At 52.4% G+C, this 24475-nt stretch overlaps 1 protein-coding gene across 1 annotated transcript; it reads right to left on the minus strand.

Annotated features, from left to right (window-relative positions):
- Positions 1-13630: 13630 nt before the first annotated feature.
- On the minus strand, positions 13631-22293 carry SERPINA12 (serpin family A member 12). The gene is made up of 4 exons (XM_090271353.1): positions 21651-22293; positions 19745-20015; positions 15622-15769; positions 13631-14113 (listed from the first exon to the last, which is right to left on the minus strand). The coding sequence occupies exons 1-4, from the start codon at positions 22279-22281 to the stop codon at positions 13922-13924; spliced, it is 1242 nt and encodes a 413-aa protein (XP_090127479.1). The 5' UTR covers positions 22282-22293; the 3' UTR covers positions 13631-13921.
- Between the last annotated feature and the right edge of the window lie 2182 nt (positions 22294-24475).

Raw genomic sequence — 24475 nt, forward strand, 5'->3', positions numbered from 1 at the left:
GACCTTACGACACTGCTTACCATTAGCCATTGAATGGGGACAAGCCGGACAGTTAACAGGTTCCAGGAAATGGAGCGTCAGCCCCAGAGAGGCTGGAGGAAAAGGGGGCAGGCAGTGGTGGGAGACAGGCCGCAGAATCAGAGGCCTCGTGCCGACGCGGAAAGACTCGATTCTGGGCCGTGGGACCCGCTGAGGGGCTGACGCAGAGGCCAGCCTCAGCCTGAGGGGAATCGCCGAAGGCTGTCTGGGAGCTGCACGTGCTGTGGCTCATGGCTGTCTCCACCCCCGCCCGGCCTGTAACGATGCACAGGATAGGGGTGCAGGAGACGCTGGCGCACTTACCTGAGCTGGAAGAGCATTTACACCCGTGCCTGAGCCAGGGTGGAAGGGAATGAAGGAGGGAGGAGCGTGTGTGGCTCTAAGCCCTGAGTTTCTGCTGTTTGATGAGCTCTGGGACAGGCTGGGATCTTCAGAAAGCCATATGGGAATGTGGGGTCTGCAGTACATCTGTGATGGGCTGGGGTCTGTACTACACCTGTGATGGGCTGGGGTCTGCAGGGCACCCTGTGATGGGCTGGGGTCTGCAGGGCACCCTGTGATGGGCTGGGGTCTGTACTACACCTGTGATGGGCTGGGGTCTGCAGGGCACCCTGTGATGGGCTGGGGTCTGCAGGGCACCCTGTGATGGGCTGGGGTCTGTACTACACCTGTGATGGGCTGGGGTCTGCAGGGCACCCTGTGATGGGCTGGGGTCTGTACTACACCTGTGATGGGCTGGGGTCTGTAGGGCACCCTGTGATGGGCTGGAGTCTGCAGGATGCTGTGATGGGCTGGGGTCTGCAGGGCACCCTGTGATGGGCTGGGGTCTGCTGTGCTAACGTGGGTGGTACTGAATGATCGGAGCACTTGATCTGGACAGCCAGCCAAAAGTCAGAGCCTGAGCAAGGCCATTTGTTTTTTTTCAAAACCTCAGAGCAATAAATTATGTTTAGAGAATGCAGCCTTGTGCAATCACCCTTGCATTGTGTCACCTCCCCAAGTCTCACTTTCCCCACCTGTGGGAGAGGGTGGCTCCGAGTGAGAAGTGACCATCTGAATAGTGCCCAGCATGGTCTCTGGCTCACAGTGGACATGGGAAGTGGGGTGATGGGACAGGCACTCCCTGGATATTCATAAGTGTGAGAACAGATGAGATTGAAGGAAGAAAAGGACAGCCTCACCCTAGTGGAGAGAAGTCACGGCCAGGCACAGGGACGGGGCACACCACAGAGCATCAGGGGCCTGTACCCCTCTCTGGGGAGGTGTGGGTGTGGGTGGGGGCTCCCAGGACCCCCCGCTAACACCAGCTCTGCCTCGCAGAGGGCCCACCACCCCATCAGCAGGCATGGCCTTGCTAGAGGCCTTCTGACCCCATTCCCCAAGTCCTCCTGAGTGGGGGGGCCTGGGCTGGGTGGGGGAGACCTGCCTGAACCAGTCCCTCTCAGGGAGTCAGCTAGTAAGTGTCCTGGCCCTGTCACGGCCTGGCCTCCCTGCGATCTCTGGCAAGGTGCTGATTCTCTCCGGACCGAGGGGCGGTGGCCTTGAAGGGCTCCCTTCCTTGGCAGTCTGGGCTCTGCGGCCATGGGCCTCCGGGGCAGGTCCTTACACTCCCGAGGACAAGCTCCACAAACGCTCCTTCAGTCACCTCCCAAAGTCCAACCTCCTGCCATACTTGGCCTCTCTCTGTTCCAGACTCCGGCCCTCCTATGGCTGCCCCTTCTGTCTCCCACCAGGTCGCTCTCCCAGTGCCTCAAGGGCCCACTCCCTGTTGTGTCATGACTGTGGTCTGAGGGTGTGCAAGACTCCTGCTGGTGAGCTCTGCTGAGCAGCGTGACCGAGACAGTTTGTCACCGCGTGCCCTCCGCACCCACCCCCACCCCGTGCCCACCCCGTCCGGGCCCCTCACTCCCCACTGCCACGGCCTTCATTTCACCTTCCCTCGCCTCCCACCTGCTCAGCTCCTCACTCGTCCAGCCCCACTCCGTGCACCCTGCAGAGACGTGAGCTTTCTGGATGCAGATCTCTTGTATCACTCTCCCACTCAGATTCCTCATGGTTCCCGTTGACCTCGGGAGGAACGCCCAAGCACCTGGCACATCAGGTCCTGGCCGTGAGGCCCCAGCTCACGTCCTGGCCTCATCCTCAGGCTGTTCTGGTTTCCTGGAAAGGTTGCATTTCCCTGGGCCCACCCATCCTCCCAATTTTTATTGGCCTTCTTATTCAGCTTGAGTGTCCAAAGGCTTCATTTCATTCCATACCCCTGCACTCCCTGGGGTCTTGGCCTCTGTGACAAACATTTTCAGCAAGGCACTTAAGGCGGGCCGTTTGGGCCACTGCAAATTCCCAACCACGGGTCTTTATTTGCCCGTTACAGTAGCGGTGACCATCTCACTGCCCCGCAGACTGTTGGGAATATCTCAATTTCTTTATGACGGGCCCCTCCCCCTGCCATGTATGTGAGAGAGATTCAGGGTCCCTCGGAATGGATGAGGAAGCTACTCAGACACTCACCATCTGAGGAAGGAAGGGAGGGGGTTTCTTTGTGGAAAATCGCCCCCGTTTCTTTATTAGCCAGAGTTTTTATCTACTTACTACAGGGGAAATGCATAAGGAAAAACATGCAGCCCCTCACCAAATGGTTGGGAGTCACAACAAAGAGAAATGCAGATCAATACAGGGTTGAAACACCCAGGTATTTTACACAAGGTCAAAAATATTTACTCTTATTTATTCGTCCTGTTTTTCACATCCTACTGACAAAGATTTGGGACTATTCAGAGAAAAACAAGCAGGTTCCCTTTCCCTTAAAAGCCACTTTGTGTTTCTATTCTATCTTTAAAATTTCCCAGAAGGTGGGATTCAGAGCAAGCATGAAAAAGACAAACCTGCCAGTTAAGTCCCAGGGCGGGCTCCATACAGCGGTCAAAGTCTTTTGAACCAAGCCTGCCTGTCTCCCACATCTCCCCATGCCTGTCTTTCCCCCACATGTATGTGTGTACACACACACACACACACACACACACACACTCTTCCACTTAAAGAGAGCCCCTCAAAAAAGGAGCTGCCCCAGTCTCCTCCTCCAAAGACACAGCCCTGCTTTTCCCAGCTCCCTGCCCTCCCCAACTCCTCCACTTCACCCCTCCTTCAAGGGCCCGTCCCCTTCCCAGAACTTGAGAAAGCCTCCTTCTTCTCCAGCTCAAGACCCATACACCTCTGTCTTCTGTATTTAAACGCTCCCTCCTAACTGGATTCTCACCACTGGCTTTTAAAAACGTCCAAGTCTTGCCCTTGAAGACAGAGAAACCATCAATGAAACAATACCAATCTCACTCCCTTCTAGCTGCTGCCCTCCCTCCTCCTGTGGCAGCTCAAGTCCTCCAGAGCTTCACGTTCACGCTGCGGCCTCACCTTTCACACCCTCCTGGGCCCACGCTGCTCTGGGTTCTGGGCCCACAGAAAAGGGTCGAGCCCACGAATGTGTCTGGGCTCTGGTCTTACCTGACTTTTCAGTAGCCCTTGGCCCTAGAGACCACACTCAGCTTTTCTGCAGCCCCCCACGGGCTTTGGGAGGGCACGCTCTCCTGGGCTTCTCCCCCGTTCTCTGCTCCCTGTCCCTGGTTCCTCGCCTCCTGCCCCGTCCTGATGGGCCCCAGCACCCAGCCCTCTCCTCTGTCACCGGCCCGTCTCGTCACGCGCCTCCCATTGCTCCGTCACTGAAAAATGTAGATCACTGATGCCTCCAGCCGCAGCCTTTCCTCGGAACTCTGTGTATCCAACCACCCACTTGGTACCTCCTCCTGATGTTGCAAACAAACCTTAAGCTCAGAATCACCCAAACCGAACTCAGACTCCTCCCCAAACAGCATCTCCCCCAAAAGGGACACCGGAAACCTCTTTCAATAGCTTCATCCACGAGAGCGCCACGCACCACATTCTTCACACCAAGGACTCAGCCTTGCACCTCCTTTCTCCTTATTTCCCAACCCACGTCAGCACTTACCGATTTTAAAGCGTTCCAATAGCCTCCCATTTCCCAGAGTGGGCAGTGAACTCTTTCACTGGGCCTGTATCGTCTGGCCTCCGTGGGCACCTCTAACTTCATCAGCAAACTCAGAAGCCCTTGCTCTGCACCATCTGACATTTATGTGTGTGACTGAAAATCTAAGAAACCAAGGTGGCTGCCTGTCTTGTTCTCCCTGTACATCACTGTATGGCAATGCTAAGGGCACAGTAAATGTTTGATGAGTGAGCAAGTGAATGAATGAAGGAGGAAATTAATAAACGGAAACATAAATGAGCAGTTTACCTCTGAAGGTTGATACTGAGTGGAAATGAGCAAGAGAGACTCTTTCAGGGCCTTTTAGGGTTAATTAAGATGATAGCTGCACAGGTATATACATACATAAAATTTGAGTTGACTTACACTTCTGGCCAAGACAAAGCAACCGATGTTGGACTTTTAAACAGAAAACTTTATAGAACAATTGAGACACTGAAAAAAGGAAACAATTCAGACATTGGACAACAGGCAGAGAAGGGAAATAAATGAGGTAAACCCAATGATTGTCCCAATTTTCTGCCAAAAGTCACTTTCTGGACACGAGGAAGGAAACCCAAGGAGAGTGTGGCGAGGTTGCTGGGCTCAGGGGAGAGACCATGGCCTGAGGGAGCCAAGGAAGCCACAGGCGTGCATTAGCCTCAGTCCAAAGCCCAGTTCTAAGCTCTGCAGGGATATAGTGAAATGCCACCAGGATGGTGCCCCATCCCCCCCCAAAAAAAACCAACTCCCAAAGCCCCAAAACCAAGACAAAAAACTGCAGGATGTAAGTGGGACAATTCCCAGAGTTCACATAGCATGGGGAGATGGGGAGATACTTAGATTATGATCAGCTAGAGTGAAGAGAGCTCACTGAACATCTGAGGCATTCAGCAGAGACCCTGCTTGTTGTGTCTGAACACTAAGGCTAAGCTGACTTCGGTTTAAAGCTACTGTAGATCCTCTAATGAGGCTTGAAAGTATCCCTTGATGGGTAAGCAGTCTGCAAAACAGATGCCAACACACTGTAAAGGAAGATAACAAAATCCAGACCCCCCCAAAACTGTGATGTCACAGTGATCAGCATCCAATCAAAAATTGCTAGATGTTCTAAGAAATAGAAAAAGGCAACCCATGACCAGAAGGAAGAATCAGTCACTAGAAACAAACCCAGACATAACTGGTATTATAAAATTAACAGATAAGGACTTTAAAACAGTGACTTACAATATGCTTAAATAAAGAAAACTTTAATGTAATGTGAGAAAAATAAAAACTATAGAAAAGTATCAAATCAAACGTTCAGAGATCAAAAATTCAATATCCAAAATGAAAAACTCACTGGCGAGGCTTAAGAGGAAAGTTGTAGAAGAAAACATCAGCAAGCTTGAAAATATAGCAATAGGAACAACCTCAACTGAAGAGAGCTAACTAGGGGAAAAAAAAGCAGAGTCCTGGCAATCTCTGGGATAAAATCAAGAAGCCTAATGTGTGCAGTTGGAGTTCTGGGCAAAAGGAGGTCAAAGGAGAACAGAAAAACTTTTGAAGAAATAATGGCCAGAAATATCTAACTCACTATGTAAACTATTTCTAGACAAAAATGACAACAGACAGGAAAATGAACACAACCCTGCCTCCCCTTTCTCTGGTTGTTTGATCGCACACGGTCCTGGCTGCCCAGATGGCCCTCCCCACCTGCCCCACCTGCCCCACCTGACAGCTCCTTTCTGTCCCTCCAGCTCCCAGCTGCCCACCCAGAGACGTCCTGAAGCCCGCAGAAAGTCTGCCCCTCCCCGGGGCAGACCACAACTGGAGCACACCACTGCAATTTACCTCTGCGTGTGACTGTCCCCTGATTACATAGGCCAGACCCCGTGTGGCTTCCTCCAAGGCAGGGACTGTGATCACCAAGTGATGGAACAGAGGCAGAAGAATGAAGAAGAATATAAAGAAGTGGGAGGGAGAGGGAGGGGTGGTCAGAACCCGAGGGCCAGACTCTGTTGACTCACCCACCCCCGGGACTTTGAAGCAGGCTGGCAGTCTGAATGGGTATGGGGTTTCCCAAGCTTGATTAATTGTCAGGAGAAACTATGGTCTCATTAAAATGCAGATTCCCAGGCCCCACCAAGACCTGCTGAGTCAGACTTCCCAGGAGAAAGGCAAGAAGACCTGGGAGTGAGGGGATCCGGCTCTTCCTCCCCGCGATGATCTCTGCTCTTGCCCCAGACAGAAGCTCTCCAAGACTACCTCCAGCTCCCAGCTCCTCGGTTCCTGGGACCTCATGGCCTCCCAGAAAGCCAAGGTCTGTTTCTCTTCAAATTTATTAGACCAGATCTGCTGGAACAGTGACAAAGCATGAGCAGGTCCCCAGGAGTCCATCCAAGGTCCCACCAACATGGAGCCTTCTCTGCAGGCCACGCTTCTCCATGGACCCTCTCCTGCCATGCTCAGCCCTCTCTCGCCTCTTCCTTTCCTGACTAGAGAGTCTCCTGCCCGCCTCCCACATCTCTGTGCTTTCGCCCCATCGGTGGTTTGTGGAGGTCTTCATAACCCTTTTTAAATCCAACTCCACCATTGTACTTGTTTCTTTTAAATTATTTTAAAATTTTGCCTCAATTCACTGTTCACTGTAGAGTAGATTGGGAGCCTCCAGGTTAGACCTCCGGGGTCCTCTGAACCTTCAGAAGCCTCCGACAGGGACCCAACCATACCTGGTGCAGACAGGCCCCCCTGTGTCACTGGGGAAGTGCTCCTGGAGTTCCCCGCCATCTCCCTTGCTGCATCATGGCTCATTTCTAGCCTGCCTGGAGGGGTCAAGATGGGGAGCGGGGGATAGAATTGCTTGTCTGACTGTTCATTTGTTTTTCGTAGGTTTGGACAAGAGGTCACTATTTCAACATTATAGGTCAGCTGGGCTTCCTGACTCAGATGGGACCTTCCTCCTGTAGGGAACTTCCTCCTGGAGACCCTTCCACAGCCTAGTCCAGGGGTCTGTGACTCCTTTGGTCACATCCCACTGGGAGAAGCAACAGCCCCGGTGACCCATGCTGGGAGGACAAGCAGCTTTCACAGAGGCACACCTAGAAGATGTCACTCCCTCACCCTGGGTGCCTTTAACATGCATCACTGATGTGTGCAAAGGAGGTTCACAGGTGTGGCATCATTTAATCCCCCGTACCCTGCGAGGTGGGTAGGATGCCCCCACTTCACAGAGAGGAAGAACTGGGACTTGGGTGTGACTCAGTGCGTTGCCTCATGTCGCAAACCAAACACGGGCAGCGCTGGGATGTGAACCCCAGCCGGTCTCCCACCAGCCGGCAGCCTCTTGAAGCCTGGGGCAAAGTCCTTAAAATGAAAGGTCACTAAACACAGCATGGTATTGTGGGCTTAGCCTGAAACAGATGAAAGAATATTAGTGAGAAAAACTTGCAATCCAAACCAAGTTTGGTTAATAGTCATGTACACAACAAAGGTTTTTAAACGGTGACAACTGTCTCGTGGTCACGTGAGCTGTTAACATGGAAGAAACTGGGTGAGCGGGCTGCAGAAACTCTATACTGTCTTTGCAACTTTTCTGTAAATCTAAAATTACTCCATGAGTTAAAAATTTCTTTAAAAGAAAAAGGAGGAGAAGGAAGAGGCACATAAGTCATGTGCACATTCTCACCTTGACCTGAGAGCCAAGGCGTGGGGGCGGCCACTTCTGTGGGGCTCACTTCTGTGGGCTCACGGGCTGAACGGTCTCGGATGCTCTCTGCCCGTGATGTGGAACCACATCGTGACAGATCCGGCCTTTCCCAGTTCTTTCCCGTCTCCTCAAGGAGAACATCTCAGCTTGGTGCCAGCAGTCTTGACAGCTGTTGCCTGCCTGCTAACTTGCCTTTGGGGGTGGGGAGTATTGGGATGAAATCTGATCTTATTGCAGAACTCCAAACACCACCTCATGGTCAAATACATTTGGTAAAACTCCCGGGAACAGGAGACCAGGAGACAGAAGATGGATGAGCCTCGGAGACGTGTCTGCAGCACCTCTTAACTCCGTGAAGACAGAGAAGTAAAAAACCCTCAGATCCCCAGAACGAAGGGCACTGGGAGACCTTTTGTCAATGAATTTAATGGTTTAAATAATTAGTATCTTTCCTGGTTACCAAGGATACAACATTCAAAAGGCACAAAACTAAGGGTAGACAGAGAGAAGTCTTCCTCTCCTCGCCCCTGACAACAAGCTACCTAGTTTGCTGTCCCGGTTGGGGGGTGGGGAGAGGGCTCCGAGTCAGCCAGATCCTTATTTATCTTTTAAGAGCTTTTTAGTGCATATATAACCAAGCCTGTGAGTATCCTCTCCCTGCCTCCTTCCTTTTTAAAAAAAAATCCTCATTAGAGAATATGTTTATTGATTTGAGAGAGAGAGTAATGGTGGGAGGGAGAGAGAGGGAGAAAGAAGGTTAGGTGGGAGAGAGAGAGAGAGAGAGAGAGAGAGATCTATGTGACAGAGAAAGATTGACCGGTTGCCTTGTGTACGCACGCCGACCTGGATCAGACCCGCGACACTTTCTGACGGACAGGCTGGTGCCCCAGCCTACAGAGCCGCCCGGCTAGGGTGCCTCTTTGGGTTTTACTCGACGGTGCTATCATACGGCCGGCACCAACTGCTCTCATCCCAGGGCTGTTTGAGTTTTAGATCTTTGCCAATTTAAGCTAAAGCATGTTATCTCATTTTAGTTTTATTTCTTTTAAAAAAGTTCAGGGCTGCCGCAGGCAACAGCCTTGGTGGAATTTACTCCCTGGGTTGGTTCTGTTGTGTGCATTTTTACAATTAACGTCTATCTGTGGCAAGTTTTCTGGGTTTTGATATGAATTTTTCTGCTTAAACAAATTTCTTTTTTTTTTTTTTTCTAAAGTTGGTATGAAACGTCAACCTTGAGCAAATAACAGGACAAAGCTGATGAGGATTCAGCCATGGTCATAGGTAGCAGTTCAAGAGTGAATGAAACTCAGGGAACGGAGCGGCATGTTTCCCAAAGAGAAGGGGCGCCCCGGTCTTGCACACCTATCGTCCCACCTGAGCACTGACACGGTGACTTAGCAGGGTGAGAAACACTGCCTTGTCTGGGCCCAAATGGGAGGGAGCCAGCCACATGACCCTGAGCCCTCACCAGGCTTTTCCATGCCTGGCACACTCTCGGGCACATAGTAGATGCTCAATAAATATCTGCCAACTAAATGAATGTGTGAAGAAAGGAATAGATGGAGTCTTGGAGCCAATCCTATCATTTCCAACACAAGCATCCAAGTACTGTCTGAGCTGGAGGGGCAGCCCCGTCACTGCACACTTGGGGAACAGAAGCCCAAGGAGGAGAAGGTATTGGTCCAAGCCACACAATCAGCACCCGGGAAAAGCAGGGCCAGAAGTAGGACGTCTTGCCCGTGATTACCTCTGCCAGCACACGTGGGCTGTGTGCCCACGTGAATGACCTCAGCCTGGACAAACAGGAAACCAGCCTCCTGGCACTCTGCGTGTGCTCGGAAAGCCATTGCACAAAGGCTTTCTGCATTTCATGGAAAGTCGAGCTGAATCCCATCAAAGGGGACTTTGATCCCTGGCTTTCTGACATTGGGCACTTTCACTGCTGGTTGGGCCTAACCCCTCTCCTATCCGTCAAGAACACCCATGCCAGGGTAGCTCCAGAGGCCAGTTACGCAACAGAGACCATGAAGAGTAGAATCGCAGAATCATCGTCTCAGGGAGTGTCACTGTCGCAGTAGGGAGTGTCACCTTCCTGGCGAGGCCGACCTGATCGGCTCCAGCACCACCAGCACCTCCAATCACCCCCACCCGCTTTACTGAGTGGTCTTATTTATCAGCCCTGTTGCTTCCTCTCTGCCTGGAACATCCATGAGAACAAGGAGCTTTGTGTGTTTTACTCACTGATGTATCTCCTCTGCTAGGACAATCCCTGGCAGAGGAGACTCTCAGCAAATATCTGCTTCATGAATGGACAAATGTCCCAGAGTCCCAGCTCTGTGGCTTCCAAGCTGCGAGACTGCAGGCACATCACGTGGTCTTCTTGATCCTCCGTTTTCTCGTCAGCCAAGTGGAATGGTCACACTGCCTGGAAGGACTGGTGGGCCCAGGGCTGGAGGAAGCACCTGCACAGCGCTGGGCTCGGAGAGGCACTCAGGAAACGGCTTACGTCAAAGTCCAGTCCATGCATTTGCTCATCCGGTCAGTCAGTCCTCAGCCATGTGGCCTGGAAGGCTGCATACAAGGAGGGTGAGTAACTAAGAGGAACTAGTGGGCGTGGGAGAGAATGGGGATCAAGCAGAGCATCCTGGTAGGGCGTGAGGAGGAGGGATGGTGTGAGCAGATGCTGATAGGCGGCACTGCGGAGGGTGGGTTTTGCGGGCTCTCGTGACAAAAGCTGGCACGCAGCCTTCTGCCCCAGAGGACAGGAGGACTCTGGAGGGGCCTGGCCGTGTCCGGAACACAGGTGACTGCTGTGGCAGCCTTCCTTTTCAGCAAACACATGCCGAGCACGTCCCCCGTGATATGCCCTGGCCTGTGCCCTGAGGCCCGAGGGACCCATAGCAAATGAGCCTGCTTGGGCCACCCTCTAATTGAACACCTACAACAGCTCATCGTGGTTCCTCAGTTAAAGGCCGGCAGCCTCCCTGTGGCCCACGGGCTCCCGAGCTGCCTCTCCAGCCTCACTGCCCCTGTCCTCCTGCCTTAGTTTGTTGTTCTGGCAATATCAGTCTCATTTCAGGTCACTGTCCAAGCTACCATTGCTCTTGGGGGCCTTTGCACATGCTGTTCCCTCCGCTTGGTGGCGTCTCATTCTGCTTCCCACCCCAAGTTCCACCTCACCTTTTTTCTCAGAGTTTATTTCTTTAGTGAAGATTAAAAATATAGCTGTGACACAGGACATCAATAGAAAAATAATTAAGATGTGCAACAATCATTTTTTGAATAAAGTTAGCGGAAAGGAAGATGAATAAACCACTAGAGCTTAGGCTCAAATTCTATTTGAAAGACCAACCAGTATTTTATTTTATTTTATTTTTAATCATCACCTGAGGATACGTTTAGAGACAGGAAGGGAGAGAGAGAGAGAGAAACATCGATGTGAAAGAGAAACATCGATCGGTTGCCTCCTGTACGCACCCCGACTGGAGATGAAACCCACAACCTTATGGTATGCGGGGTGACCCTCCAACCAACTGCTCCACCAGCCAGGGTGGAAGACGAACCGCTGTTTTAGATATTATTCACTACACTGGGAAAAACACACAGATATGCAGTTTTAATTAATATCTATAGTTCAAAGACAGATAAGCTCCTCGCATTCAGAGTTCTCCCCAGTTACACCCGGAAGCCTTGCCTGAGCCCCTGGACAGGCCGGACCCTTCTCTATGGTTCTCCAAGCACACGGCCGTCATCTTTCATCACGCTGCCTAGAGCTCCTGATCACAAATTGATGGGTGCGGTTACACCCCCAAGGCTGTCTCTCCCACGGGACAGCTCCGTGAAGGCATGGCCTAGGCCTGTTGCTATGAGCAGCCAGTCCAGGCACCGCTGCCCCATAAATCACCGAGTCATGCAGCATTGATTGCAGCCTACGTGGGGGTGAGGAAAATTCAGACCCAGGAGCTGTCACAGTGCGTGGAGACGAGAGCTTTACTGAAGGCTGCCTGGAAGAGGCAGAAAGGTAGAGACCGTTTCATCAAGCAGTCCTAATGGACTGGGTGTTCAGGGATGAGTAGGAGCTCGTTAGCAGGGGAAAAGCGCTCCTGATCATGTCAAAGGCCAACGCCTGGAGGGCAGCCTTTAGAAAACAGCTGGTCGTCTCAGGGGGTGGAGGATCACAGCAGCAACTATGCTGAATGCCTACTGCGTGCCAGGCATGGCTTCTATGCCATCTCATGGGACCCTCAGAGCTCCTCAGCCCCATGAGGTAGATATTATTACCCCTTTTCAATAAACGAGAGAGAGGCTGAGGCTCAGAAGAATTAAATGACATGCTCTAGTCACCCAGCTACCGAGCACGTGGCTTTCCTGACTGTCCCATGTCCCCAGTTGCATACATTGCAGACCTGAGACAACCACTCAGGGTTTCCATGTTTGCCTGGCGTCTCCCCCGGACCCCCTCAGGATGCTGCAGTGGAAATGGTCAGCAAAGCACTCTGTGGGACACCCGGCCTTTGTCCCACCTCTGTCCCCGGTGCAGGGTCTCAACTTCCCCCTACTCCCCACCTTCTCTAAGAGGGGCTGCAGCCACTGCTGCTTCCTGGTCTGAGCACTTACCGCCAAGACGAGCCTGGTCCCTCCCCAGGCTGGGGGAGGGGCGTTGGCCTCCAGGGCCCTGTGGGTGCCCAGGGCAGAGGAGGAGGTGGTGGCGCTTGCAGAACACACCTGTGCCCAAGTGAGCTGGGCAGCAAGCCTTGGAGAGGAGCTGAGGAGTGACAAGCCAGGCACCCAGGTCCTTGGGAAACCCCTCCCTTCCTGCCCCAACCTGAAGGCCTGTGGAGGCCACTTTACCTCTCCGAGGCTCAGTTTCCGTATCTGCACTGGCAATGAGAGTGTCCCATGCTTAGAATGTAAGTAGCCCCATGAAGGGTCACAGGCAGGCACTCCAGGGCCATGTTTTCTGGAGCAGGTGCATGGATGCAATTAATTCCTTTTTTTTTTTTCTTTGAATTTATTGGGGCAGCATGGATTAATAAAATTATCTAGGTTTCAAGTGTACAATTCTATAACACGTCATCTGTGTATTGTACTGTGTGCTCACCACCCCAAGTCAAGTCTCCTTCCATCACCATTTATCCCCCCTTGATCCCCTTTCCCTCGCCCTCCCCCTTTCCCTCTGGTAACCACCATCGTGTCGTCTGTGTCTGTGCGTTGTTTTTTTTCTGCTTAATTTCTTTACTTTTTTCACCCAGCTCCTCAACCCCCTACCTTCTGGCCACTGTCAGTCTGTCCTCTGTATCTATGAGTCTGTTTCTATTTTTTTTTTTTTTTTGCTCATTAGATTCCACAGATAAGTGAAATCATACGATATTTGTCTTTCTCTGGCTGGTTTATTTCACTCAGCGCAATACTCTCCGGGTCCCCTTCTGCTGAGCTTGCTAACAGCTTCAAATGCCAAGTCCTGCTTTTTGTGCTCTAAAACCAGACAAAGCTGGCATTGAACTCTAGCTGCGGCCACTCTAGGTGGCATCCTTCTAATGCTAGACCTGCCTGGGTGCCTGGCTGAGCCCAGAGGTCCTGTGTGGATCTTTTGGGGAAGATAACTGGGGTTCACATGCCAGAGACCCAAGGCCAAGGGCTCACAAAGGTGAACAAACTTTTCTAAAGCAGTGTGCTAGCAGCCTTGGAGCTCCTGAGGGGAGTAGGGTTGTCCTCACCCCACAAACACAGAAACAGAGACTCAGGGGGGGCACACAGCTTTTCCAAAGACACTTCATTACTAAGATTTGAATCAGGTCTCGCACTCCGAAGGCCAAGTGCTCGCCTTGGCTCACAGCTTCCTCAAATTATCCACCCACAGTCAGCAGACCTGTGGAAGGTGTTTATTAAATCACAGAATTCCTCTGCTTGCCAAGGGGAGAGGAACCAAGCCGCTGCCAGCCCAGGGGTGGGGGTGGGGCATCTAATCCCAGCATCTGAATGGGCGGGGAAAGGGCTTGGCCAGAAGCCCAGAGCCCAGCACTGCTGCCTGCTGGACGGCCTTGGGGGCTCAAGACGTGGGGGTAGATTAGAATGTCCCCGTGGTCTCAGTCCCGGGGAGATGGAACGCTTTCAGCCCCAGGCCATGGTCGGGGTCTGCAGCAAACTGGAACGCCTCCTTACGTGCCCGCAGGGTTAACAATCTTTCCCATGAAGAGCGTGGTTGGTGTCACGGTCTCCGCAATCATTAGCAGGAAGGGTCTGTTCAGCTTGAAGATTAAGGGCCTCTCCATGGGCAGCGTCTGCATCCCAGAGCCCGCGGCCCCCTCTGTGCCCCTCTCATTAATCTTCAGCTTAGCCTTGTGCACCGCCTGTGGGAACCGGGAGGGCGGGTCAATGTTTGCCATGCCCCTCGGAGACCGTGGGTAAGTCAAGGACAGCGAGGGGCTCAGAGAGGGAGAGGCCTCCACCAAAGCTGCCCAGCACAGCAGGATCAGCTGGGGTCGGCCTCGCTGGGGCTTCCAGTCACCTGTCATCACTAAAGGGCACTCGACAGCAGGTGCAGCATGGAGAAAAAAAATGATGGGAATTTCAGGGAAGCGTCTATGTTTGCAGTGGCAGAAAGCGTCTGCTGAGCCTCAGCTAGATGGAAGGGAGGTGGTGGTCCTGCCCTGGGGCCTCCAGCTGCCCCCACTCTCTACCCACCCGCCTGGTGCGTGGATGGTTAAGAGAGAGCCAGATTCCAGGCTAGCTGTTGGACCTCAGATGCACCCCAATACCATCAACATCAGTGACTAGTTGATCGGCCCTGGGAAATTGATGGGCTTCATTCCACTCTACAAAATTCTAAGCATTTCCTAGCAGGCCAATAGCCATTGTTCACATAGAGGCTCACAGCTACCAGCTCGCCTAACTGAGGAAGGAAACAAGACATTGAACTCCATCCATAAAGGCCTACGGGAAAGGGGTAGCTGGCATGGACTCTTCGTGAGACGTCTGTGGCAGGAAAACTTAAAAGTGAGAAAATTCTATTGACTCTTCCTTCTCCTCTTGCAAACTGGACAATAAATCTGAATCAGTGATGACCATCAGCTCAGCGTGGTAACTTGGGTCCCTCCCAGGTTGGCTTGACCTTCACACTGGGCACCAGAGTCCCCACAGCCTTTGGTCATGCTGCCCCCTACTGGACGATCCTCCCCACACCCAGTTCTGCTTGTTGAACTCCCTCCCCCAATTCCCTTTTAACCTAAAAGCAGGATTGTTTGCTAGATAAAAGTATAGGACATCCAGTTAAATTTTATTTTCAGATAAATGATGAATTTTTTAGTGTCAGTATAACCTATGCAATATTTGGACATTCTTATACTAAAAACATTCATCATTTATCTGAAATTTGAATTTAACTGGGTGCCCTGTATTATGCCTGCCAAATCTGGGGCCCTACGCTTAGTGTTCGTCTCTGCTTGCCTCCAACAGACAGCTCAGCCTTGCTGGAGACCACAGGCCCTTTGCCTGTGCATCTCTTAATCATGTAGTTCATGGTTGCGACTTACTCCTAATAGGCCTGTGACACTTTTAAGTGAGGGTCTGGGCCGGATAAAGGTCCTTGACCTCGATCAATTGTTTGCTGCACTGAATTGACTTCCAAAGCAGCATCAGGAGTTCAGTTCTAATTTTAAAGACTGAAAACACGAGGCTTGGGGAGGCTCATGATTCACCCAGGATCACATGGCTGGTAGGGGCAGAGCTGGATTCCAGCTCAGCCTGACTGGTGGGTGGAGTCGCAGCTCGTCCAGCTGCTGGGACAGTGGTTCCGGCCTGGGGCTGTGTGAAGGCTCCCTGTGAGGAGGGGGGCGATGCCCAGGGCAAGCAGGCTTACCTCCCCCACTTTCAGGCTTCGATTAGGGACAATCCTGGTGAGGTCACCGTGGTCCTCAAAGATTTTGGTGATACCCAGGTAGGAGAGAATCTTCTTGAGGTTGTAGGTGCCCGTGATGGAGAACCTGGGCAGGGACAGGTCTACAACCCTAGGAAGTGGAAAATGACAAAGGTGAGCAAGCAGGGTCTCCCCTTTCCCAGGGCAGGCCCCAGGACAGACAATGCATGAGACATTTGTCCTCCCAGCCCTGGAGGTCTCATACTGTCTCTTGACCCACAGAATGAGGAGCATTCCTTAACCTTTCAAAACACCTGTGTTCTCTGAACTCTTGCTTCTTATCAAACCTGCTCCAGAGCCTTCAGGTCAAGTCCTCACTGCCTCAGGCGCCTTCATCTGCAGCCACTGAGGGCTCCCGGCTGCAGACTCAGCCATGCCCCAACCCTGAGCCAGTGGTGACCCCAATAGGCCTGACGTTAGAGGCCGCAGGGCCCCGAGATGTGAAGTCAGCCAGAGCTGTTGAAATCCATTCTGCCTCTCATGAGCTCTGTGACTTGCAGCAAATGGTCTCTGAGCGACTTGTGTGACTATGGTGACGATGGCCGTGGCACCCACGGGACAGTAAGAGTGCTGGTACAAAAGCACCGGGTGCTCAGCGCAGCCAGTGGTCAGCACGTGTCCACTCTCCTGCCCTGGAGTCAGCAGCTTCACATCCCCTGTGGGTGCGACCTGGCTTGGCCACTCTGCCTAGAACCTGTGTCAGGTGTCCACATGGGGACCCTGGAGGCCTGTCCTTCTGGCCCGAACCCCATTTCTTCTTGCCTATCCAAGACCCCACTCCCACTGGTTTCCTTTCTCCCCAGCACCCTCTGTAAATGGCGTCTCCTTGACCATTCTCAGGGTCAGAGCTCTTACCCTAAAAAACAAAAGCAAGAGCATCTCTGCTGGCCCTGAGTCACCGCCCCGGCTTCCCGCCCTATCTCTGCTTTCATTCACAGCAGAAGTCGGATCTACCGGTGATCCCCGCTTCCTCCCATGATTGCCTCCGCCTGCTCTACAGAGGGGTCGTCCTCCACATTCCACCAAAGCAGCCCTTTCCAGAGGCGCCACCGGCCTCAGCGTGCCGGGCCCAACAGCCAACACTCAGACACCAGCACTAGACGGCTCACCCATTTTTCCGCCTGGAAACACTCCAGCCCAAGCCTGCGCCGTCCAGTGTTCTCCTTCCTTCACCAGCCACTCCCTCTCTCCCTTCTCACCTGTCCCATCGCTGTGACGCTCCAAGCCTCAGACCCTGGTCCTCTCTCTTCTATCTTTTCTCCCTCCTTGGGGAGCTCATTCAGCGTCATAGGTTTAAATACCAGAGATAGGCCCCATAACCCCCAAACTTACCTTTCCACGCATCCAGCCGTTCAGCAAGTATTTACTAGGTGCCTGCTGTGTACCAGGCGCTATTCTAGATGCTTAGATGCATCTGTGAACAGAACAGGCAAAAGCCCACGCCCCAAGCCTGTTTTTTAGCAGAAAGACAGACACTAAAATCAACAGGATGAAAACCATACGTGGCATAGATACATAAGTGGGCAGTCTATGTATAAGAAGGCCACGTATGATACGGAAAACTACAGATCGGCTTCTGGGAATCAGGGATGCTGGAGGAAAGGGGAAATGGGAGCAAACCTGGACCGAGGCAAAGGAGATGAGCGAGTTTTTTTGGTTTTGGTTTTCGTTTTCGTTTTTAATTTTCTGAGTGGAATGGGGAGCCACCGTAGGGCTCTGAACAGAGGAAAGATGTGGTCTTGCTTAGGGTTTAAAAAGATCATTTTCTCTGCTCGGTTAAGAATATACTCTTGGTGGTGGAGGGCAGGGGCCAGAGTTGATGCTGGGAGACCTTTTGGGAGTTAGTGCCGGACTCAGATGCTGGGAGTCACAGGGACGCTGCGGAGCGACCAGACTCCGGACATGTTTTGAGGTGGAGATGATGGGATCCCCTGGCAGATTGAATGAGGGGCTGCAGAGAAGAGAGTGATCAAGGAGGATCCCCCCAGTTTTTAGCTTCAGCAGCTGAAAGCATGGCATCTCCGCGGAAGGAGACGGGAGCTTGAGGAAGTTCCCTAAGGGGCTGTCAGGATGTCCAGTCTGGACACGCTGGGACGGAGACCCTGGGCACGCAGACAGATGTGTGGCCTTGGAGTCTGGGAGGGAGAACTGAGACTAGGGTAGAGTGATGTGGCAGCTGGGGTAACACAGACAGTATTGGATGCTCTGAGCCTGGTGCGCACACGAAGGGGGTGCGTATCGTGGAAGAGGTCTGAGGAGTGAGCCCTGTGGCATGCAGCTCAGACCTGGAGGGGACGAGGTGGGGGCAGCCAAGGAGGCTGAGAAGGAAGGGGTGAGGGGGATGAAGAGATAGTGGGGGCCTGCAAGCCAGGTGAAGGACACCTCTGAAGAAGGTGGGGGATCACCTGGGCCAAGTGCTGAGGGAGACAGGTCTGAAACGGACCCCTGGCCTCAGCCCCACGGATGCCCTTGGGGACCGTGAGGATGAAGATCTCCGTGGAGGTGTGCACAGGTGGCTGACTACTGTGGGCTTGAGGGAGGCTGGGAGGAGAGAGCGGTGGACAGTGAATAGAGGCCAAGTGCTGCCAGGTATTTACCTGCAGAAGAGAGCAAAAAAAAAGGAGCAATGGTGGGGGCAGTGGGGGCAGGAGGTTGTTTTGTGATGGGAGAAATGATAGCATCTTCATATCTGATGGAAGAGATTCAGTAGTGAGCAAGCACAGTTGCTAATATTGGAAGAAGAAGAGAGTTTCTGAGCTGTTATTCCTGGTAGTGAGAGGGGAGGAATTCAGTGCACGAATGCAGAGAACGGGTGTAGTTCATGTCAAAACGGAAAATCGGAAAACGTGGGGCCGATACTGCAGGGTGGCCACAGAAACAGGTAAGGCGTGGGAGTGGACCTTGGAATTCTAACAGGAAAATGGATATTTCAGTTCATCAGTGGTTTGCACCTCCTACTGGCGGAGCTTTGGATTTGCCTTTGCGGAAACCGAGCCTTTCCCGGGGGGATGTCCCCTAGCAGGCTTCTCCCTGTGCAAACACCGAGCAGGGCTCTGTCTGATGTGCAGGCTCCAGGCTAAGGCGGCCACCCCTGGCCTGAATTCCCAAGGTGCTGGGCCCGTGTCAGTTAGAGAGTGTCTTTTAGGGATGAGTCTGCTGGCTTGCTTGTGTCACCTGGGGAAAGGGTGTGTTTTCTCTTCATCTTGTCCTAGTCCTGCCAGACGGGAGGGGACTGTCCCCCTGCCCTCTCCCGTTAAGGACCAGAGGAGTGATCTAGACTAAAGACTTGTGGCCTAGACCACATGAGCTCAGAGGGCAGGAAGATGGGCCTGTCACGTTCTGACGAAATGCACTCCCCCCTGTCCCCACGGGACCAGGGACAGAGTGCCTCCCTGAGGGAGGGTATGGCGTTTCCATGAGGGGCTGGGCCACGCGTGCCTGAGGAGGAGCATCTGGCCTCGGTGGGAGGAGCACTGTTCTCCCGCACCTTCCGGAGGGAGGCCTGGCCTCAGGCATGGGTACACCGGGAGAGCGCCTCCTGTGGTGTGGCAGGGGGCCGGGAGAGGCCAGGGGGGTGTATTCTGGAAGAGACCCTCCAAGCAGCCTGCACTTGGACTCCACAAGAAGCCACGTCTATGCACTGTAAGTGTCTCTGGGCCCCCTGTGGGGAACCTGGGTTCCGTTATCCCCAAACCTCCAGTACGGCTTGTGCCGCTGGCAGGAAGCCTCACAGGGCCCATCCCACACTCGGGTGGAGGAGCAAAGGGAGGAGTGTGCACCTCTCCTGAAACCAGAGAGATGGTGACAGTCCCCCAGAAACATCGGTGTGTGGTTAGTGGCACCCTGGTGACGACCTCAGCTCAGGGGGCTGCAGAGGGGCTTGGCCAGGGCCCCATGAAGCACCGTGACGGGCACCGGGACTGCAGCCCCGTGGGAAGCTGTCTGAACTAACTTGGAGATGGGGGTGGGGTGGGAGCTCAGGAAAACTGGGACAGAAGAAGTAAAGAGAGTGGGAGCAAGGGGAGGAAGGACAAAGAATCTGTATCGACCCGACGCCCCTCTTTACCTTCGCGTGATTAACTTCTTCCACCTGCCCACCGCGTCCGGCTGCAAGGCATCCTCCACCTGCCGCATCTTGCCCTCATCAGGGAGAATGAAGAGGGCTGTGATGTTGTTATAGTAGGGCATTTCGAGCACAGTGCAGAGCATCTGTTCGTCACGGCCAACTCCGTACATGCCCCCGCGGAACATCATGGGCACCTTCACCGGCCTGTTGCCATCCACAAGAAAATCTTCCTCCCTGGTTGCTTTCGGATCAAACTCATATTTCCACCTGGCTTAAGATCGAAGAGGGACAAAGTGGCATGAGTGGCATGAAGGAGAAGCAATGGCTGAATCCAGCTCAGCACTGGTCTCTGTCTACATGCATTCAAGGAAATGTTGGATACTCTGGGATACCGGGACAGATCTCCAAGAATTCCTGTTCTCGTGACACGTCCTCCAGATTTCTGGTGAGGTGGGCTGGGACTTGATCACCTGTCCCCGAAGAGCTTAGACAGCCCTAAGCCGGGTACTCCTGAGGTTGAGAAAGCCCATGGACTGTGTCTCAGCAGAAGGGACTAGATTACACTTGGTGAGGGCCATTTGGGTTTGATGTGAGTAATAGATGCTCAGTTTATTCTAAGTCAGCCCTGAAGGAACTGCTGCTCTCACGTGGGACTAAAAAAAATGCTGTAACAGTCTGCCCTTGGGAGCCTGCTGAAGAGCAGTGAACTCCCAAAACCCAGTGTCTGGACTCCTCCTTTTCTTTCCTGCAGATTCTTCCATGCTGTTGGGCATAAACTCAGACCTGGGTCTTTGTACGATCACTACCTTCAGAGACCCCAGAGTTCAGATTCTAGCACTATGGTTCTAGATGGATAACCTTGGACCAATGTCTTAGTCTCCCTGGGGTTTAGTATCCTTATCTGCAGAATGAGGACATCGATGGGCACCTCATAGGGCCGCTGCAAGACTGGGAAAAAGCAGCACAGCTCAGTGACTGTGTATAGTAAGTGTGGAATGGCTGCTAGTCATCAGCAGCATTATTGTCACCATTGATCTTGTTGTAATCTAGGGGGCATAGGTAGGGACTTGGCGAGTTTCCAGATCCTCCTTTCTCCTTCTGCTTTGGGTGGACTGAGATTTTAGTCTACTGTTATCACTCTTTTCTTCTCCTGTTGCCCTCAGTCTCCCTGTGGGTTTGGGGAGAGGTGGACTTCCTTATTCAGAGCCAAGTTGTCACAGTCCAGCAGTAATCTTGCCTGGCCTGAGAGCTGTCACCTCTGATTCTCACTTATGTTGGCCACCCTTGGTGTGTGCATGTAGGTGTGTATGCTGGAATTTGGGAATATTCTTCCACCTTCTTTTTCAGTCTTTTACCCTCAGGCTTGGGAATCTACAAGATTTGATAGGAGGCTGAGCCACCCACCAAAGTGGCCACATCACCATCAACAACACCATCACCACCCTGGGCGTCTACTTGGACTAAGGGAGCATGCACAGCCCTTGGGCCAAGAAAAGTGGGTCATAGTCCTGACTTTCATTGACTGGCTTTTGTTACTGAGTAAGTCAAAGTCTCTCCAAATAAGTCAATTAATATCTCTCTGAATTTTACTTTCCTTTTCTAAAAAATGGGGAAAGGAATGTCTCTGCAGCCTCTTTAACCAACGTTGTGTTACGATAATCAGTAATAACAAAAATGCACATACGGAGAGTAGGTTAGACTTCACAAAGTTCATTTCTCATACATTTTTTGCTTTGAATACCAATGACTTCCCTATGAGTTACGTGGTAAGGTACACATTTTGCACATAGGAAAAGTGGGTCCATGGGAGATGAACCACTTAAGAACTTAATGTCACAGAGCAAGCACGTGGCCAACCCTGGTTTTTAATCCCATCTCTGGCCACGCTGTCTTTCCCATGCCTTACCTCGAAACAAAATATAGTTGACAAGAAGCATCACAGTGCTAGGCTCTATATTCTTGATGAGGTTGCTGATTTTCCCCTGGGTTTTCTGACTGATATAGTCATTGATCTGCTTCTGAGCATTTTCCAAGTTCTGGAAGTTGATGGGGATACTGTGTGCATCGTACAGGTTCTTGGCACTTGTCATAAACTTCTTCTCTGGCCGCAGCCTCCGGTCAATGAACAAGATGTTCTTGAGGCTCAGCTGGACGTCCTGGTTCTCCTGGTTCAGCTTCTGGATAAGGTAATGGAAACCCTCATGAAGTTCTTTCTCGGGCATATTCTTGAAGTTGAAGCCCTGCCTGATCTCAGCCAGTGTGGAGTTCTGGGCTCCCAGACACAGCATGGAGAAGGCTGTAGAGATGCTCAACGGGGAGAAGAAGATGTTACTGCTGGGTCTAGTGGACGTCAGCTCCCTGTACAGCTTGAAGCCGAAGTCCATGTTTCGCCTTGCAAGCTCCTGGGCTTCCCTCCGTTCCTTCCGCACTTGGACTTGGCTCACTTCATGATTCTTTGGAGAAAATCTGGGCTTCAGAAGACCTTCCGCAGTGAGGAGGCCAGCCAGAAACAGGCCCAGGCCCAGTGTGGGGTTCATGTTCCTTGGAAATTGTCCTGTTGAATAGTAGACCTAAAGTTAGTGGGGAAAAAGAACCAAAGAGCCCCAGTGTCCCTGTCTTAGCCACGAGGAAGACCAGGTGAAAGACGTGATGCAGTGACTAGCGTGTGCTGTGCGCAGTGGTTTGTTAGTGCTCTGACATCTGAGATAGCATTTCACCTGTACAGTCACTCTGGGGACAAGAAATGCTTCTCCCCATTTCATAAACGAGAGGCCTGAGTGTAGAAAACAGCTCTTGTTTTTGTACCATCTTGCCCATCTATGGTGACAGAATCTTAATTCCTTTGAAGAGCTATTCCTGCCACTCCACTGGATGACAATAAGAAAACTCCTCAGTGTGGACATGTGACCCAGGCTAGGCCATCATAATACTCCATCCCCTGCCACACTGATGGGCAAAGGAGTAAGACCGTATGCCAATCAGATCAGTCAGCGTCTTTCCCTGAGAACACACAGGCCTCTTGACTCTGAGGAGTCTGGCTTAATGGTGTAGCCTAGAGCCAAATGTGGCCACATGCAGAAGGAGAGGAGAGGAGAGCAAAAAGGAGGAGAGGGGAGGGGAGGGGAAGGGAAGAGAGAGAAAGAGAGAGAAATAGGGAGAAATACTTGGTGGCATCTTTGGAGTCCTGGATCGAGCTGTACCTGAAGCCTAACTGCCTCCATTTTCCCAATTTATGAGCCAATAAACTTCCTTTTCAGGATCAGCTGATTTGAGTTAGATTTTTTTTTTCCCTTACAACCCAAAGAATCTTAACTAATTTGCAGAAATCAAGCCCTTTGTCTAGGATCTCATGGTCTGTAAGTGGGGACTATGTACCCCAGAGAACCCAGGTCTCATTCCTCCTCCTTCCTTGCCCCACTTTGAGGGAAGAGAAGGAGGCAGTGTGATGGAGAGGACACTCTAGGTCTGCCTGCCTTTAGGGCTGCTGCTCCCTTTGCCACCGCTCAGTTTTGACAGCTCCCAGCAGGCCTGAGAGCTCTGGGGGAACAGAGATTTCCTCTCTTGTTGTCCCTTCGCCCCTAGCCCTAATGCTGCGGAGAGCTGCCAAAAGTGTGCCCTTCCAAAGCACTACTGCCAATGATTTTTATACCAATGCATATGCCAAATAAAGGCAGGTTTCCTTGCTTGGTCCTCTGTTACCCCTTCCTATGTTTTCTTTCCCGTAATTTATACCTTCCTATACCTGACCTATCTGCAATAGTAAAGACTGTTCGTGGCTGTCTTTGCCTGGCTTCCCGAGAAGCAGAACCGGATTTGAGGATTCAAACACGCACCGTTTATTGAGAGAGTGCCCTTAGGAGGAGCGCCTCCGGAAGGGACGGAAGCAGGCCAGGAAAGAGGAGGAGCCTAAAAAGGATGTGGCTGGCTCCAGGTGACATCTGGCCTTGACCGGATCAGCAGGTGGCAGGCCCTGGAGCCTGAAGTACATGGAGGCATTGAGCCCCTGAGGCAAGCATCTGGCTTTTCAGAGGGGATCGGTCAGTCAGTGGCCCCCAGGATGCAAGGTCTAGTGTGCAACTTCCTGCGTCAATTACATCCTATCAGACAAGGGCAGCTTTCTGAGGTGGGGGGACCCCTGTGAGCTGTTAGCAGCCAACCCTCACAGCACACCAGCCTAGGGTCACTCAGTCCCTTACCGACAGGTCCCCTGACGCTGAGTGGAGGAGGCTCTCTCTGGCTGATGGAATCAGGGGACGAATGAAACCAAGCACACAGGAGCACCCCAAATCACCAAGTTCGCTGTGCCCCAAACCTTCTGTGCTGGGCACTGTGGATACAGCCAGCATCAGAGCAAAATGTGTCTCCAAGGAGCCTGTGGTCCTGAGCGTGACAATTCCAGTACAACTCACCCATGGTTTCCCACACTCCCCCCATCTGCTTAACAAAACTTTACTTTCCCCAGGTATCTCCTCCTCCCTCAGGCTGCCCACATGCCTCACAGAGCCCGGACTCATCCCCAGCACCAAGAGGGGGCTCTGATTGGGGCTGGATAACCTCACATCTCCTGCTAGTGACTGGTTCAGGAGCCCGGCCTAATCCGGTCAGGCCACAGTGGGTTCCGCCCTGAGACCTGTTCAGGGAGGGGCACGTGATGTAAATGACCCAAGGAGGGTGAATTTCGGGCTCTTTGCTGGAATGTTGGGATGCTGCCCTTTTTCGTCCTCTGGGTGA

Source organism: Furipterus horrens, unplaced genomic scaffold (assembly GCF_987537825.1).
Source record: "Furipterus horrens unplaced genomic scaffold, mFurHor1.1.pri manual_scaffold_3, whole genome shotgun sequence".
Taxonomy (NCBI): domain Eukaryota; kingdom Metazoa; phylum Chordata; class Mammalia; order Chiroptera; family Furipteridae; genus Furipterus; species Furipterus horrens.